General features: G+C 43.1%; 2 protein-coding genes across 2 annotated transcripts; both read left to right on the top strand.

Annotated features, from left to right (window-relative positions):
- The first annotated feature begins 644 nt into the window (after positions 1–644).
- Positions 645–3,298, top strand: LOC136886457 (glucose dehydrogenase [FAD, quinone]). The gene has a single exon (XM_067159241.2). It carries the CDS (start codon positions 1,301–1,303, stop codon positions 2,516–2,518), a length of 1,218 nt encoding a protein of 405 aa, XP_067015342.2. The 5' UTR covers positions 645–1,300; the 3' UTR covers positions 2,519–3,298.
- Positions 3,299–8,165: 4,867 nt separating this feature from the next.
- On the top strand, positions 8,166–11,318 carry LOC136885881 (glucose dehydrogenase [FAD, quinone]-like). The gene has a single exon (XM_067158564.2). It carries the CDS (start codon positions 8,171–8,173, stop codon positions 10,037–10,039), a length of 1,869 nt encoding a protein of 622 aa, XP_067014665.2. The 5' UTR covers positions 8,166–8,170; the 3' UTR covers positions 10,040–11,318.
- The last annotated feature ends 5,270 nt before the right edge of the window (positions 11,319–16,588 follow it).

The raw sequence follows: 16,588 nt of genomic DNA, 5'->3' as shown, positions 1-16,588 counted from the left end.
ACAACAGGAAGTACACACCCGTTACTACATAATGACACTAATCCCACAATTATACAAACCTTATCTGAGGCGTATAGTTTCTCCCTATAGGGAAAAAACCATGGAAGTTCTAATTTAATTCCTGACGTAGATAGGTGAAGCATCCGCACTCGACTCCGTGAAAAATAAAGAGGCCTTCCCCTCTACTGGATAGAAGTTGGAAGGGAGGAGAGACGATATCCGCATGCGTTCCAGTGGAGGTCGTCCTAGCACACCACGTGCGAACACTCACCTAGAAGGAGCTCGGAGATGCCGTTAGCTTCATATTGTACTGTTTGCCGTGTTGGTCATTGTTCCGTTTTTTGTTATTTTCTCGCGTTGGTTATTACTTCAATCTCTACAGCGTATTGTTCGATATGTTTGCTTCTTTTTTGCTCGTATTTCTTTAGATTTTTGCTTGGTTTTATTTGTTTTCCTATTTTCTCCGTTGTGATCACCAGGTTGAAAATATGATCTGGAGAAAAAAAACAGGTATCCCTTCTTAACAGAACTTCGATGTTAAAATCGTAAAACCAATCGCTTTCAGAAGTCACTACCCTACAATACACAATTTGTAAGACTCTGGGGCTAATTCTCATAATATTCTATCTTCGTTACAGGTATTCTGACAATGGGCCCGCAGAGCCTCCTGGCCTTGTGTCTAGCGGCGGTGGTTGCCACGCAACGAGTAGCAGATACCGCCTACCCAACAATCATACAGTCTGTCCTCTCCATTTACCGGGAAGGTATGACGCAGTCCATAAAGGAACCGAGGGACGACCCCGTCACTCTTCCCGAGTACGACTTCATCATCGTGGGTGCCGGCACGGCAGGCTGCGTTCTGGCGAGTCGCCTTACCGAGATAGCAGGCTGGGAGGTGTTGTTGTTGGAGGCAGGCGGGGAAGAAAACTTCGTCATGGACATACCGATCGTTGCCATCTTCCTCCAACTCTCAGAAGCTGACTGGAAGTACAAGACCGTAACTTCAGACAAAGCCTGCCTGGGGCTCGTAAACAAGCAGTGTAACTTCCCCAGGGGTAAAGTAATGGGAGGCAGCAGTGTTCTCAATTACATGGTCTACACGAGAGGAAACAGGCGTGATTACGACAAGTGGGAAAAGCTCGGCAACACTGGATGGGGGTGGGACACAGTGCTTAAATATTTTATGAAGTCCGAAGACATAACAATGCCCGAATTAGCACAGGATGACAAGTACCACAGAACAGGTGGATACCTTACGATCAGCTACGCACCGTAACGTACTCCGCTGGCGGAGGCTTGGATGGAAGCTGGTAGGGAGATGGGACAAAACGTGGTCGATTATAACGGGCCTACACAGGTAGGCTTCTCTTATCTACAAAGCACTACGAAGAACGGCACCAGATGGAGCAGCTCTCGAGCTTTTCTACATCCTGCAAAGGACCGCCAGAATTTACACGTGAAAAAGCGCGCCAGAGTTACTAAAATCCTGATAGATCCAACGACGAAGACGGCGTACGGTGTGCAGTTCAGAAAGAACGGCAGGCTATACACAGTGCGAGCAAAACGCGAGGTGATATTATCAGCTGGTGCGGTCAATTCTCCGCAGCTTCTGATGATCTCAGGGATAGGCCCCAAGAAGCATCTGGACGACCTGAAGATACCAGTGATACAGAACCTCAAAGTGGGCTACAACTTGATGGACCACATCGCAAAGGGTGGCCTGACCTTCGTGATCAATGACACAGTGTCCCTGAGGACGGACAGCATCTTCACGCGGACAGAGAACTACGTCGAATACCTGGCGTTTCACCAGGGACCCATGTCCATAGTAGGTTGCGAAGCCCTGGCCTTCTACGATTTCAAGGACCCAGACAACCCAGACGGCTACCCGGACATGGAATTGCTCTTCCAGTCCGGCTCCATCGTGTCAGAGAGGTCGTTAAGAAGAATTTTTGGTATCACAGACGAACTTTACGACGCTGTATACAAACCAATAGAGAACGAACACACGTGGATGGTGTTGCCGATGTTGATGAGACCTAAAAGTAAAGGACGTATAATGCTAAGAAGCGCAGATCCAGCAGATAAGCCCCTAATCTATCATAACTACTTATCTCATCCTGAAGATGTAGAAACAATAATCAAAGGCATCAACAAGTCAATAGAACTGAGTAGAACGAACGCGTTTCAAAATTTCGCATCAAGGTTGCACGACATTCCGATTCCCGGTTGCAAACAACACGTTTTCGGGTCTGACCAATACTGGGAGTGCGCGACGAGGCACTTGACTTTCACCATGTACCATCAAAGTGGTACCTGCAAGATGGGGCCGAGGTCGGACAAGTCGGCCGTGGTGGATCCTCGCTTAAGGGTGCACGGAGTTAAAAACCTGCGAGTCATCGACGCTTCCATCATGCCCGAAATACCGACGGCTCACACGAACGGACCGACATTCATGATTGCGGAGAAGGGAGCCGATATGATCAAAGAAGATTGGGGAATTACGACAACTGTATGAAGATGAAGACACGAACGCGAAATATTTTTTAAAAATGCCAACCAGAGATGAATACAAGGTGAATATCAGAGATCTCAGGAAGAAAGTTTCCTACATTCCTCTATTCTACTGCGTGTATCCTGTTATCGTCAGCTCCCGCTTGAAGCGCTGTGCCAGCATACTGCGAGCCCCCTGGTGACGAACGAGCGAACCACTACAATTCCCTAATGTAAAGCATTCTTAAATTCAAACCTTCATTACTGTAGAAGCCTTCCTCGGGAACAATCGAGATTTTCTTCTGAAGACGCGGAGCTAAGTTCGCTGTGAAATTTAAAGAGTTTCAACTTGTTTTCTTGACATGGCATACGCCCAAAAGCCCATATCATTCCGATTTTTAGTTGTTCTATAGGGTGAAATTTGCATATTCTCATTGCTACATGTTTCTCGGTAACTGCGTAAGTAATGGAGACGAATTGGGCTGTGTTTTGTGAGCCCCTTAATACAAATTAAAATTTTGAAACCATAATGTATATTATATCTTTAACGAAAGAGAATATATTTGAGGTGGACAACTTCGCTGAGAAACCGTATATAACGCCTATATTACCTTACATTGAATTATGAGATTGCTAAAAGGATTTTTTTAAAGAAACAACTCTTCTCAGCTACTTCGTAACTTCCCGCCGCTACTATGGGCTAACACTGCTTTTTCGTAAGAAGAGCAAACAAGGAGAAAAATGTTGTACATATACATTGCGAAAAGTCTTATCAATCATTTCATTTGTAACAAAACATCACGATTTTTACAGGATGAACCAGGAAAGTTGGAATCTAATATTTAAACGATAAATCCCTAAACTCAAGGGTAGTGTTGCGAATAATTTTCTCTTATTTCCGCAATATTCCTTCTATCAAATTAACACATCCCATGCTCTCTTGCTATCACTTTACTAAGAAAAACAGTAAACTAAAATGACCAAATCTAGACCTCAGACTCCCGTCACGAATGTCTTCAACAGAACGACAGGGTATAATGAACACGCAAGCAAACACATCAGTCTATCCAGGAAGCTTATCCCAGTTACTATGGCAACACGCCGATTACGCCTGGCGCTATTCGATTGTTTCAGCGAACGCAGCGCTATCGCAGATTCCAACTCTCGTTACAGAACCAATGTTGTTATGCACTGCATGTCAAAAATTATTGCTGTATTGTATTCAGAGCTTTTATTAATAAAAACAATGCATCAAGCAAAGGATTTTGTCTTCCTCCCAAGTTCCTTGAAATCTTTTAAGGAAAGGCCATGGTCGTCATGGTCTTTCTTTGCTTGTCTTACTTTCCGGAGAGGTGGTGGTGATTATTGTTTTAAGACGAAGTGCAACTGTGCAACTATCCTCTAGATGACACTAACCAGAGAAAAAACTGAAGAGGTTAGACACTTCGAAAAATGAAGCTACCAGCCAAAGAAAGACAAGGGCCACGAAGGATGTGAAGACGAAATACTCGTTACGATTCCCAAACCTAATAACGTCGGGGTCAAAAAAGAACAAGTGTTGACCAAGGGAGGGCGGACAGGATACACGAAAGTGAGTAGTCTGGCACAGTAAATGGAAGCAATGCGTGGACTCATGTAAGGGCCTGTGGCAAATACAGAATTATAAACTCTCTGTAAATTCTTAGACTTAGGTTTGAAATAATTTTTTGTACAATAAGTATTCTTTGTTATATACAGGGTTATTCACCTAACACGTTACACAGAAATAACTTCTAAACCATTAAAGATATGGACATTCTGTTTTCATATTCGTAAATGGTACCCAGGCCCTTGTAAAATAACGTGCTACTTAGTCTCATAGGGTGATTAATAACCGAAATATTGATACTAACTCCATATTTTTAAATCGGACGGCAGAAATTCATTCAGCTGGCCTAAAAGATCAATTGCGTGCAAGTTCAAATGTGTAAGTATTTTCAAAATCGGACAATTACTTTTTCAGATACAAATAAGAACAGCATGCGCGGTTTTGCATGCCGCATCAGACGGCGTTAAGTCGGGCAAGGACATATTGAGGCGCAAGCTGCTTCCTGGCCTTGATTCCAGCCACAGAACGGATATCAGGCATGTACTGTAAACATAATGTGATGTACCGTAACGTACCCTGGGTGTGCAACGTTATTGTATGACTGGCGAACACACAACGGGGAAGGGAAATTAAAGAGTTGTATTGTTTTCTTTTGACATGTAATAGGTTGCGCTCAGTTTAGCGTTTTTTCTCACGGATGGGAATGGGAAAGATTTGGAAAGGAAGTCGGCCGTGGCCTATCACAAAGGTACCTATCCGGTTTTTGCCTGGTGTTGAACACGGGACACCATGAAAATCACTTTGAGCTTGGGCGAGGCAGGACTCGAACCTACGCTCTCCCGAATGCACACTACTACAGTCGCGCTGGAGCTCTGCGTGTAAAATAAAACATAAATACTAGTGTTGCTGCCATCTCACCACGATCAGCTCTGACCATTTGCTTTTCTAGAAGGAGGTCTTCCGGTGTTTTGTAATAAGTTCATTTCTCAACTCATAGAGTAGTATGAACTGTACACTAAAACCTGTGACAATTACAACTTTCGTTATGTTCCTTTCAAGGCAAAGTACTTATTCTATTCCTTTTAAACACATCAACCCTTTCTGTCCTGGCATGTGTTCGTCTGTCATACACACTTGGCAAAACCATCGCATGTGTACGAGGTGCTTACAAGCCTGGTACCCATTCTGTGGCTGAACTTACTCCCAGGGAACTGCTTGCGCCTCAATATGTCCTTGCCCGACTTCGCGCCGTCTAATGCGGCATACAAAACAGCACATGCTGTTCTTACTTATATCTCAAAAAGTAATTGTCCGATTTTGTAAATACTTACATATTTGAACTTGTACGCAGATGAACTTTTAAATCAGCTGTATGAATTTGTGACTTTCCATTTAAAAATATGGAGTTAGTATCAATATCTCGGTTATTAATCACCCCATAAGACTAAGTAGCACGTTATTTTACAAGGCCCTGGGTACCATGATTTAGAAGTTATTTCCGTGTAACATGTTAGGTGAAAAACCCTGTATATATTGAAGTGTTGTAGTAAGTTAATAGTGAGTTGTAGATATATCTTGCTTGGTAGACTGATGAAATATAAGAAACGCAGTAAAAACGGTGATCGTGGTTGTGAACATCTGGCGACCGTACAACGTGATCGTGCGAAAATCAGTAACGGGAACGAAGAACGAGTATCATTAATTGATATGACAAAACACGAAGCTGAACTTGAAGTAGACAAGGTAAGCGTCAAATTACCTCCTTTTTTGGGTCGAGAATCCAGAGATATGATTTAGTCAAGCGGAAGCTTAATTTCTTGTTGCCGGAAAATCTGCCGAAACAATAAAATTGAACTATTTCCTTGTCCAGTTGGAGCCTAGATTTGTCGAGATTATTTGGGATCTAGTGACAAGTGAAGAAACTAATAAATATTCGCTTGCAAAGGAAAGACGGTTAACTTTATTTAAGGAAAGGAAGAAGGCAAATAAAAAAGCTCGTTAGCGAACTCGAACTTGGAGATATGAAATCAAGTCGGTTGCTTAGAAAAATGACAGGCTATGGTGGGACAAACGTTTCTGACAAGATTTTGAAAAAATCTGGCTCGATAAAATACCAAACAACATTAGAAGTATTTCTGACGAAAATGTAGAAGAAATGACCCAGATGGCTGACCGTATGTTCGAGATGCGAACTGTTGATGAGGTGCAAACTAACCTTTCATAACCATTACCATCAACTTTCACGCTTTCCGTTCAAGAACTCTTGCTGAGAATCGAAGAATTAAAAATGCATATTAGACGGAGCCGAAGTCACAATAGGTACAGATCCCGTAGTGGGTGTAAGGGCAGACCTAAATGTAGTACAAATAGCAAATGATGTTACAATCACTTCCGCTTTGGGAATAACTGCAAAGCAGAAAAATACGTTCCACCTTGTGAGCGGGGAGGAGCCAGGAAAACTAAATGAGGCGGACACAATAGCGGCTAACAGTCTCACCACAAATGGTACATCAGGCCATCAATATCGTTTGTTTATTTTAAATTCAGGACAACGTTTTCTAGATGACAGAGGTGCAGATATCTCAGTTACACCAGTTCAGAGTAAGAAAAATGAAACATCAGACTTCAAGCTTTATGCAGCTAATGGTTCAGTAATCCACACCTATGGCTCAAATATACTGAATGTGAACCTACGCTTATAGCGTTGCTTTCAATGGTACCAAAAGGCATATTGAGGGACAGATTTCCCACTTCACTTTCGGTTATTAATCGATCTGAAAAAACAAACGACTGATAGAGAACAACACTAAGCTGAATGTTCCTGCAGATGTAGTCACTGTTGGTGTAAGCGAATAAGTTCACTCCCGCTCAATGCAACTTCCGCCTCCGTAGCGACAGTGGGGTTCGAACCCATTAGCTCCCAGATGCAAGCTCACAGCTGCGCGCCCCTAACCACAGGGCCAACTCGCCCGGTAAAACACCGTTACAACGAGCGATCCATATCGTTCCAGCCAAAAATAGGTCACTACAGAATATTTAAACAAGAGGTATTATATGGATCAGAAAGTTTAACGCCGAAAAAAAACGAGGTAAAAAGCAGAAATGGAAAAGAAAGAAAGAAAGAAAGAAAGAAAGAAAGAAAGAAACAAACAAACAAACAAACAAACAAACAAACAAACAAACAAACAAACACAGGTGAATGCTTGGTAAAATTTCGGGACCCCAAAAGAATAAAGATAATCGGATAAAGAGAAAAAAATGAAGACCTCTACCGCAAAATAGAGAAAATTACAGACACGATTAAAAGATGAAGACTATAATTTTATGGTCACCTTCACAGAATGAACAACGGCAGGCTAACTGAGAAGATTTCTGGAAACATCCCGAAATTTAAACAAACCACCGGTTGGCTGGAAGGGATACAGTCTCTAACACTTACAACAGGAAGTACACACCCGTTACTACATAATGACACTAATCCCACAATTATACAAACCTTATCTGAGGCGTCTAGTTTCTCCCTATAGGGAAAAAAACCATTGAAGTTTTAAAATTCGTTCCTGACGTAGATAGTAGGGGAAGCATCTGCACTCGTCTCCGCGAAAAATAAAGAGGCCATCCCACCTACTGGATAGAAGTTGGAAGGGAGGAGAGACGGTGTCCGCATGTGTTCCAGTGGAGGTCGTCCTTGCACACCACGTGCGAACACTCACCTAGAAGGAGCTCGGAGATGCCGTTAGCTTCATATTGTACTGTTTGCCGTGTTGGTCATTGTTTCGTTGTTTCTCGCGTTGGTTATTACTCGAATCTCTACAGCGTATTGTTCGATATGTTTGCTTCTTTTTTGCTTGTATTTCTTTAGTTTTTTGCTTGGTTTTATTTGTTTTCCTATTTTCTCCGTTAAGATCATCAGGTTGAAATTATGATCTGGAGAAAAAAATAAAAAAAAGGTATCCCTTCTTAACAGAACTTCGATGTTTAAATCTTAAAACCAATCGCTTTCAGAAGTCACTGCCCTACAATAAACAATTTGTAAGATACTGGGGCTAATTCTCATAATATTCTATGTTCGTTCCAGGTATTCTGACAATGGGCCCGCAGAGCCTCCTGACCTTGTGTCTAGTGGCTGTGGTTGCCACGCAACGAGTAGCAGATACCGCCTACCCAACAATCATACAGTCTGTCCTCTCCATTTACCGGGAAGTTATGACGCAGTCCATAAAGGAACCGAGGGACGACCCCGTCAATCTACCCGAGTACGACTTCATCATCGTGGGTGCCGGCACGGCAGGCTGCGTTCTGGCGAGCCGCCTTACCGAGATAGCAGGCTGGGAGGTGTTGTTGTTGGAGGCAGGCAGGGAAGAAAACTTCGTCATGGACATACCGATCGTTGCTACCTTCCTCCAACTCTCAGAAGCTGACTGGAAGTACAAGACCGTAACTTCGGACAAAGCCTGCCTGGGGCTCGCAAACAAGCAGTGTAACTTCCCCAGGGGCAAAGTAATGGGAGGCAGCAGTGTCCTCAATTACATGGTCTACACGAGAGGAAACAGGCGTGATTACGACAAGTGGGAAAAGCTCGGCAACACTGGATGGGGGTGGGACACAGTGCTTAAATATTTCATGAAGTCCGAAGACATAACAATGCCCGAATTAGCACAGGATGACAAGTACCACAGAACAGGTGGATACCTTACTATCAGCTACGCACCGTACCGTACACCGCTGGCGGAGGCTTGGATGGAAGCTGGTAGGGAGATGGGACAAAAAGTGGCCGATTATAACGGGCCTACACAGGTAGGCTTCTCTTATCTACAAAGCACTACGAAGAACGGCACCAGATGGAGCAGCTCTCGAGCTTTTCTACATCCTGCAAAGGACCGCAAGAATTTACACGTGAAAAAGCGCGCCAGAGTTACTAAAGTCCTGATAGATCCAACGACGAAGACGGCGTACGGTGTGCAGTTCAGAAAGAACGGCAGGCTATACACAGTGCGAGCAAAACGCGAGGTGATATTATCAGCTGGTGCGGTCAATTCTCCGCAGCTTCTGATGATCTCAGGGGTAGGCCCCAAGAAGCATCTGGACGACCTGAAGATACCAGTGATACAGAACCTTAAAGTGGGCTACAACTTGATGGACCACATCGCAAAGGGGGGACTGACCTTCGTGATCAATGACACAGTGTCCCTGAGGATGGACAGCATCTTAACCCGGACAGAGAACTACGTCGACTACCTGGCGTTCCACCAGGGACCCATGTCCATAACAGGTTGCGAAGCCCTGGCCTTCTACGATTTCAAGGACCCAGACAACCCAGACGGCTATCCAGACACGGAGTTGCTCTTCCAGTCCGGCTCCATCGTGTCAGAGAGGTCATTAAGAAGAATTTTTGGTATCACAGACGAACTTTACGACGCTGTATACAAACCAATAGAGAACGAACACACGTGGATGGTGTTGCCGATGTTGATGAGACCTAAAAGTAAAGGACGTATAATGTTAAGAAGCGCAGATCCAGCAGATAAGCCCCTAATCTATCATAACTACTTATCTCATCCTGAAGATGTAGAAACAATAATCAAAGGCATCAACAAGTCAATAGAACTGAGTAGAACGAACGCGTTTCAAAAATTCGCATCAAGGTTGCACGACATTCCGATTCCCGGTTGCAAACAACACGTTTTCGGGTCTGACCAATACTGGGAGTGCGCGACGAGGCACTTGACCTTCACCATCTACCATCAGAGTGGTACCTGCAAGATGGGGCCGATGTCGGACAAGTCGGCCGTGGTGGATCCTCGCTTAAGGGTGCACGGAGTTAAAAACCTGCGAGTCATCGACGCTTCCATCATGCCCGAAATACCGACGGCTCACACGAACGGGCCGACATTCATGATTGCGGAGAAGGGAGCCGATATGATCAAAGAAGATTGGGGAATTGAGACAACTATATGAAGATGAAGACACGAACGCGAAATAATATTAAAATGCCAACCAGAGATGAATACAAGGTGAATATCAGAGATTTCAGGAAGAAAGTTTCCTACATTCCTCTATTCTACTGCGTGTATCCTGTTATCGTCAGCTCCCGCTTAAAGCGCTGTGCCAGCATACTGCGAGCCCCCTGGTGACGAACGAGCGAACCACTACAATTCCCTAATGTAAAGCATTCTTAAATTCAAACCTTCATTACTGTAGAAGCCTTCCTCGGGAACAATCGAGATTTTCTTCTGAAGACGCGGAGCTAAATTCGCTGCGAAATTTAAAGAGTTTCACCTTGTTTTCTTGACATGGCATACGCCCAAAAGCCCATATAATTTCGATTTTTAGTTGTTCTATAGGGTGAAATTTGCATATTCTCATTGCTACATGTTTCTCGGTAACTGCGTAAGTAATGGAGACGAATTGTGCTGTGTTTTGTAAGCCCCTTAATACAAATTAAGATATTCAAACCAGAATGTATATTATATCTTTAACGAAAGAGAATATATTTGAGGTGGACAACTTCGCTGAGAAAGCCTATATAACGCCTATATAACTTATACTGAATTATCAGATTGCTAAAAGGATTTTTTTAAGAAACAACTCTTACAGCTACTTCGTAACTTTCCGCCGCTACTTGGGACTAACACGGCGTTTTCGTAAGAAGAGCAAACATGGAGAAAAAATGATGTACACATACATTGCGAAAAGTATCATCAATCATTTCATTTGTAACAAAACATCACAATAAAAAAATATGTTATCTGTGTCTTAATATTACTTAATATTACTATTATTTTTACAGGATGAACCAGGAAAGTTGGAATCTGATATTTAAACGATAAATCCCTAAACTCAAGGGTACTGTTGCGAATAATTTTCTCTTATTTCCACAATATTCCTTGTATCAAATTCACACATCCCATGTTCTTTTGCTATCACTTCATTAAGAAAAACAGTAAACTAAAATGACCAAATCCAGACCTCAGACTCCCGTCACGAATGTCTTCAACAGAACGACAGGGTATAATGAACACGCAAGCAAACATAGCAGTCTATCCAGGAAAATTATCCCAGTTACTATGGCAACACGCCGATTACGCCTGGCGCTATTCGTTTGTCCCAGCGAACGCAGCGCTATCGCAGATTCCAACTCTCGTTACAGAACCAATGTTGTTACGCCCTGCATGTCAAAAATAATTGCTGTATTGTATACAGAACTTTTATTAATAAAAACAATGCATCAAGCAAAGGATTTTGTCTTTCTCCCAAGTTCCTTGAAATCTTTTCAGGAAAGGCCATCGTCGTCATGGTTTTTCTTTGCTTGTCTTACTTTCCGTAGAGGTGGTAGTGATTATTGTTTTAAGACGAAGTGCAACTGTGCAACTATCCTCTAGATGACACTAACCAGAGAAAAAACTGAAGAGGTTCGACACTTCGAAAAATGAACCTACCAGCCAAAGAAAGACAAGGGCCACGAAGGATGTGAAGACGAAATACTCGTTAGGATTCACAAACCTAATAACGTCGGGGTCGAAAAAAGAACAAGTGTTGACCAAGGGAGGGCGGGCAGGATACACGAAAGTGAGTAGTCTGGCACAGTAAATGGAAGCAATGCGAGGACTCAGCTAAGGGCCTGTGGGAAATAAAGAATTATAAACTCTCTGTAAATTCTTAGGTTTGAAATCATTTTTGTACAATAAGTATTCTTTGATATATACAGGGTTATTCACCTAACATGTTACACGGAAATAACTTCTAAACCATTAAAGATATGGGCATTCTGTTTTCATATTCGTAAATGGTACCCAGGCCCTTGTAAAATAACGTGCTACTTAGTCTCATGGGGTGATTAATAACCGAAATATTGATACTAACTCCATATTTTTAAATCGGACGGCAGAAATTCATTCAGCTGGCCTAAAAGATCAATTGCGTACAAGTTGAAATGTGTAAGTATTTTCAAAATCGGACAATTACTTTTTCAGATATAAAGAAGAACATCATACGCGGTTTTGCTGCCGCATTAGACGGCGTGAGTCGGGCATGGACATATTGAGGCGCAAGCTGCTTCCTGGCCTTGATTCCAGCCACAGAACGTATACCAGGCATGTGCTGTAATCATAATGTGATGTACCGTAACGTACAATGGGTGTGGAACGTTATTGTATGACTGGCGAACACACAACGGGGAAGGGAGATTAAAGTTGTATTGTTTTGTTTTGACATGCGCTCAGTTTAGCGTTTTTTCTCACGGATGGGAATGGGAAGGATTTGGAAAGGAAGTCGGCCGTGGACTATCACAAAGGTACCTACACGGTTTTTTCCTGGTGTTGAACACGGGACACCATGAAAATCACTTTCAGCTTGGGCGAGGCAGGACTCGAACCTACGCTCTCCCGAATGCACGCTACTACAGTGTTGCTGCCGTCTCACCATGATCAGCTCTGAACATTTGCTTTTCTAGAAGGAGGTCTACCGGTGTTTTGTGTTAAGTTTATTTCTCAACTCATAGAGTAGTATGAACTGTACACTAAAACCAGTGACAATTATAGCCTTCGTTATGTTCCTTTCAAGGCAAAGTACTTATTCAATTCCTTTTAAACACATCAACCCCGTCTGTCCTGTCATGTGTTCGTCTGTCATACACACTTGGCAAACCCATCACATGTGTACGAGGTGCTTACATGCCTGGTATCCATTCTGTGGCTTAACTCACTCCCAGGAAACTGCTTGCGCCTCAATATGTCCTTGCCCAACTTCACGCCGTCTGATGCGGCATGCAAAACAGGACTTGCTGTTCTTATATCTCAAAAAGTAATTGTCCGATTTTGTAAATACTTACATATTTGAACTTGTACGCAGATGAACTTTTAAATCAGCTGTATGAATTTGTGCCGTCCCATTTAAAAATATAGAGTTAGTATCAATATCTCGGTTATTAATCACCCCGTAAGACTTAGTAGCACGTCATTTTACAAGGCCCTGGGTACCATTTTTGAATATGAAAGCAGAATGCCGATATCTTTAATGGTTTAGAAGTTATTTCCGTGTAACATGTTAGGTGAAAAACCCTGTATATATTGAAGTGTTGTAGCAAGTTAATAGTGAGTTGTAGATATATCTTGCTTGGTAGATTGATGAAATATAAGAAACGCAGTAAAAACGGTGATCGTGGTTGTGAACATCTGGCGACCATACGACGTGATCGTGTGAAAATGAGTAACGGGAACGAAGAACGAGTATCATTAATTCATATGACAAAAGCCGAAGCTGAACTTGAAGTGGACAAGGTAAGCGTCAAATTACCACCTTTTTTGGGTCGAGAATCCAGAGATATGATTTAGTCAAGCCGAAGCTTAATTCCTTATTGCCGGAATAACTGCCGAAACAATAAAACTGAACCATCTTCTTGCCCAGTTGGAGCCTAGATTTTTCGAGATTATTTGGGATCTAGTGACAAGTGAAGAAACTAATAAATATTCGCTTGCAAAGGATAGACGGTTAACTTTATTTAAAGAAAGCGAAGAACGGCAAATAAAAAATCTAGTTAGCGAACTCGAACTTTGAGATATGAAACCAAGTCGGTTGCTTAGAAAAAATGAAAGGTTATGGTGGAACAAACTTTTCTGACAAGATTTTGAAAAAATCTGGCTCGATAAATTGCCAAACAACATTATTTCTGACGAAATGGCCCAGATGGCTGACCGTACGTTCGAGATGCGAACTGTTGATGAGGTGCAAACTAACCTTTCACAACCATTACCATCAACTTTCACGCTTTCCGTTTAAGAACTCTTGTTGAGAATCGAAGAATTAGAAATGCATATTAGACGGAGCCGAAGTCATAATAGGCATAGATCCCGTAGTAGAAGTAAGGGCAGACCTAAATGTAGTAAAAATAGCAAATGATGTAACAATCACTTCCGTTTTGGGAATAACTGCAAAGCAGAAAAATATGTTCCACATTGCGAGTGGAGAAGCCAGCAAAACTAGATGAGGAGGACACAATAGCGTCTTACTGTTCCGCCACAGAAGGTATATCAAAAAGCAAAGTCGTCTCCGTACAGGCCATGAAGGCCCTTGGAGGAGTGGAAGGTAAAGGCTTCCACCATTGTTAACCTCGGCACGTGATGGGGTAGAGTGGTTAGCTCTACGCCCGGCCGCCTTTGCCCCCAGGAATTAACCTGGTACTCATTTTTAGTGTAGGCTGAGTGAACCTCACAGCCATATGCACCTCCTGAAGTGGAAATTTCGTTTATTAAATTTTACGACTTCCTGACAGGGATTCGAGCCCACGTCCTTCCGGACGAACCGAGCACGCTTTTACCGCCTCGGCCAGGCAGCCCCTACAGAAGGTATATCAGCCCGTCAATATCGTTTGTTTATTTTAAAGATCACAATTCAGGACAACATTTTCTAGTTGACAGAGGTAGTGATGGGACATTCGATTGATTTTACTGAATCGATTCATTTGATTCCGTTCACGTTACTGAATCGATACAGTGATCCGATTCACGGCTCATTGGTCACCGCTCCTACTGCATCTGTGTAGTATGTGCTGGTAAGACAGCAGCAACAGCATTCAGTGCTCGCAGCTGCCATCTGGTCTTCATACTATGAACTCCTTTCTTAGAAAAAAAATGCTAGTTACTCTAATACATCGAAAGTTTCCGGCGACGCAGGGTGGGAAAGGTTAGGAAGGTAGCAGCCATGGCCTGAATTAAGGTACAGTCCCAGCATTTCCTGGTGTGAAAATGGGGAAACTGCGGAAAAACCATCTTAACGGCTGCCGACGGTGGGATTCGAACCCACCATCCCCCGAATGCAAGCGCATAGCCACGCGATATTAACCGCACGACAACTCGCTCAGTCATTTTCTTAAAAAAGTATTTTTCTATCAGCTGAGGATTTTTTTAAATCGTCATATTTTGTATAGGCTACCCGAGATGTACAGTAGCCCGCTGGTTTTCTGATTCAACATACTGTTATTGCGTCTGTCCACATATGATTGAAGTCTTGTGCAACGATGTGACATATGAACTGAGAGAATACTGAGCCGTTCTTCCCAATATAAAACAGGTACTTTTGAGTGGTCATGACTCATGAGCATGACTCATAGTCATAGGGCAGGCTAGAGTCGAGTTTAACTGTCAAATGTCAACTAAGATTCATTAAACTAATAAATAGTATAACCTAATAGCCTACCTACTTACTAGCTACTTCAGAATTATGTTGTGACTACCTTTTTAACACTGCAAATAAATCCATCTATTATTTAAACCTCCCTGTAAGAAGAGGACAGTGAATGCAAATGGGTATTATTTTCAAATGAGCTGAGCTCGAGAGTCCATTATAGCATACGATTCTTTCAGTCTAGCATGTCTCACTGTATGTCTCGCTGCAGCGGAAGCTCGGCTCTCCGCGTGTCCAGTGAGCCGATAAGGAGCCGTGTGTATCATGTGTCTCACTGAGCCTCGCTCGTTCACGATTCTTTCGATGTGCCATGATTCACTGTATGCCTCGCTGCAGCGGAAGCTCGGCTCTCCGCGTGTCCAGTGAGCCGATAAGGAGCCGTGTGTATCATGTGTCTCACTGAGCCGCGCTCGTTCACGATTCTTTCGATGTGCCATGATACACTGTCTCGCTGCAGCGGAAGCTCGGCTCCCCGTCAACGTCCAGTGAGTGCGCCACTCAGCACTGTCCGCTGGGAGTAAGCTGAATCGTGTGCCGTGAGCTCGCCTTTCCTGTGAATCGATTCACTCGGACACTTGAATGAATCGATACACTGCTTCGAATCATGCATTCAGTAGCCAACACTAGACAGAGGTGCAGTTGTCTCAGTTATACCAGTTCAGAGTACGAAAAATGAAACATCAGACTTCATATTTTATGCAGCTAATGGTTTAGTAATCCACACTTAAGGCTCAAATATACTGAATGTGAACCTAGGCTTAAAGCGTTGCTTTCAATGGTCATTCATTGTCGCCGACGTACCAAAAGGCATACTGGGAGCAGATTTTCTACTTCGCTTTCGATCTGAAAAACAAACAACTGATAGATAGCAACACTAAGCTGAATGTTCCTGCAGATGTAGTCATTGTTGGCGTAAGCGAATCAATAAGTTCACTCCCGCTCCATTCAACGTCCGCCTCTGCAGCGTAACAGTTAAGGTTATTAGCTGCCGTCCTCGGGAGCCCGGGTGCGATTCCCGGTACTGTCAGAAATTTAAGAATGGCAGGAGGGCTGGTATGTGCTTGAAATGGTACATGCAGCTCACCTCCATTGGGGGTGTGCCTGAAAAGAGATGCACCGCCTCGGGATGGGGACACTCCATGCAACATGCAGGCTCTAATTCCCTGAATTAACAAAACCTTCTGTTACACCGAAAGGGGTTAAGCATGACGTTCGACATTATATCACAACATCTAGCGGTCCACCAGTTTAGAGTAAACCTCGAAGGTTAGACCCACATAAATTGAACATCGTCACAACAGAATTTCAGTACCTGCTGAATGATAA

Source organism: Anabrus simplex, chromosome X (genome assembly GCF_040414725.1).
Source record: "Anabrus simplex isolate iqAnaSimp1 chromosome X, ASM4041472v1, whole genome shotgun sequence".
Lineage (NCBI taxonomy): Eukaryota > Metazoa > Arthropoda > Insecta > Orthoptera > Tettigoniidae > Anabrus > Anabrus simplex.
This window is presented reverse-complemented; position numbering and strand designations above follow the sequence as displayed.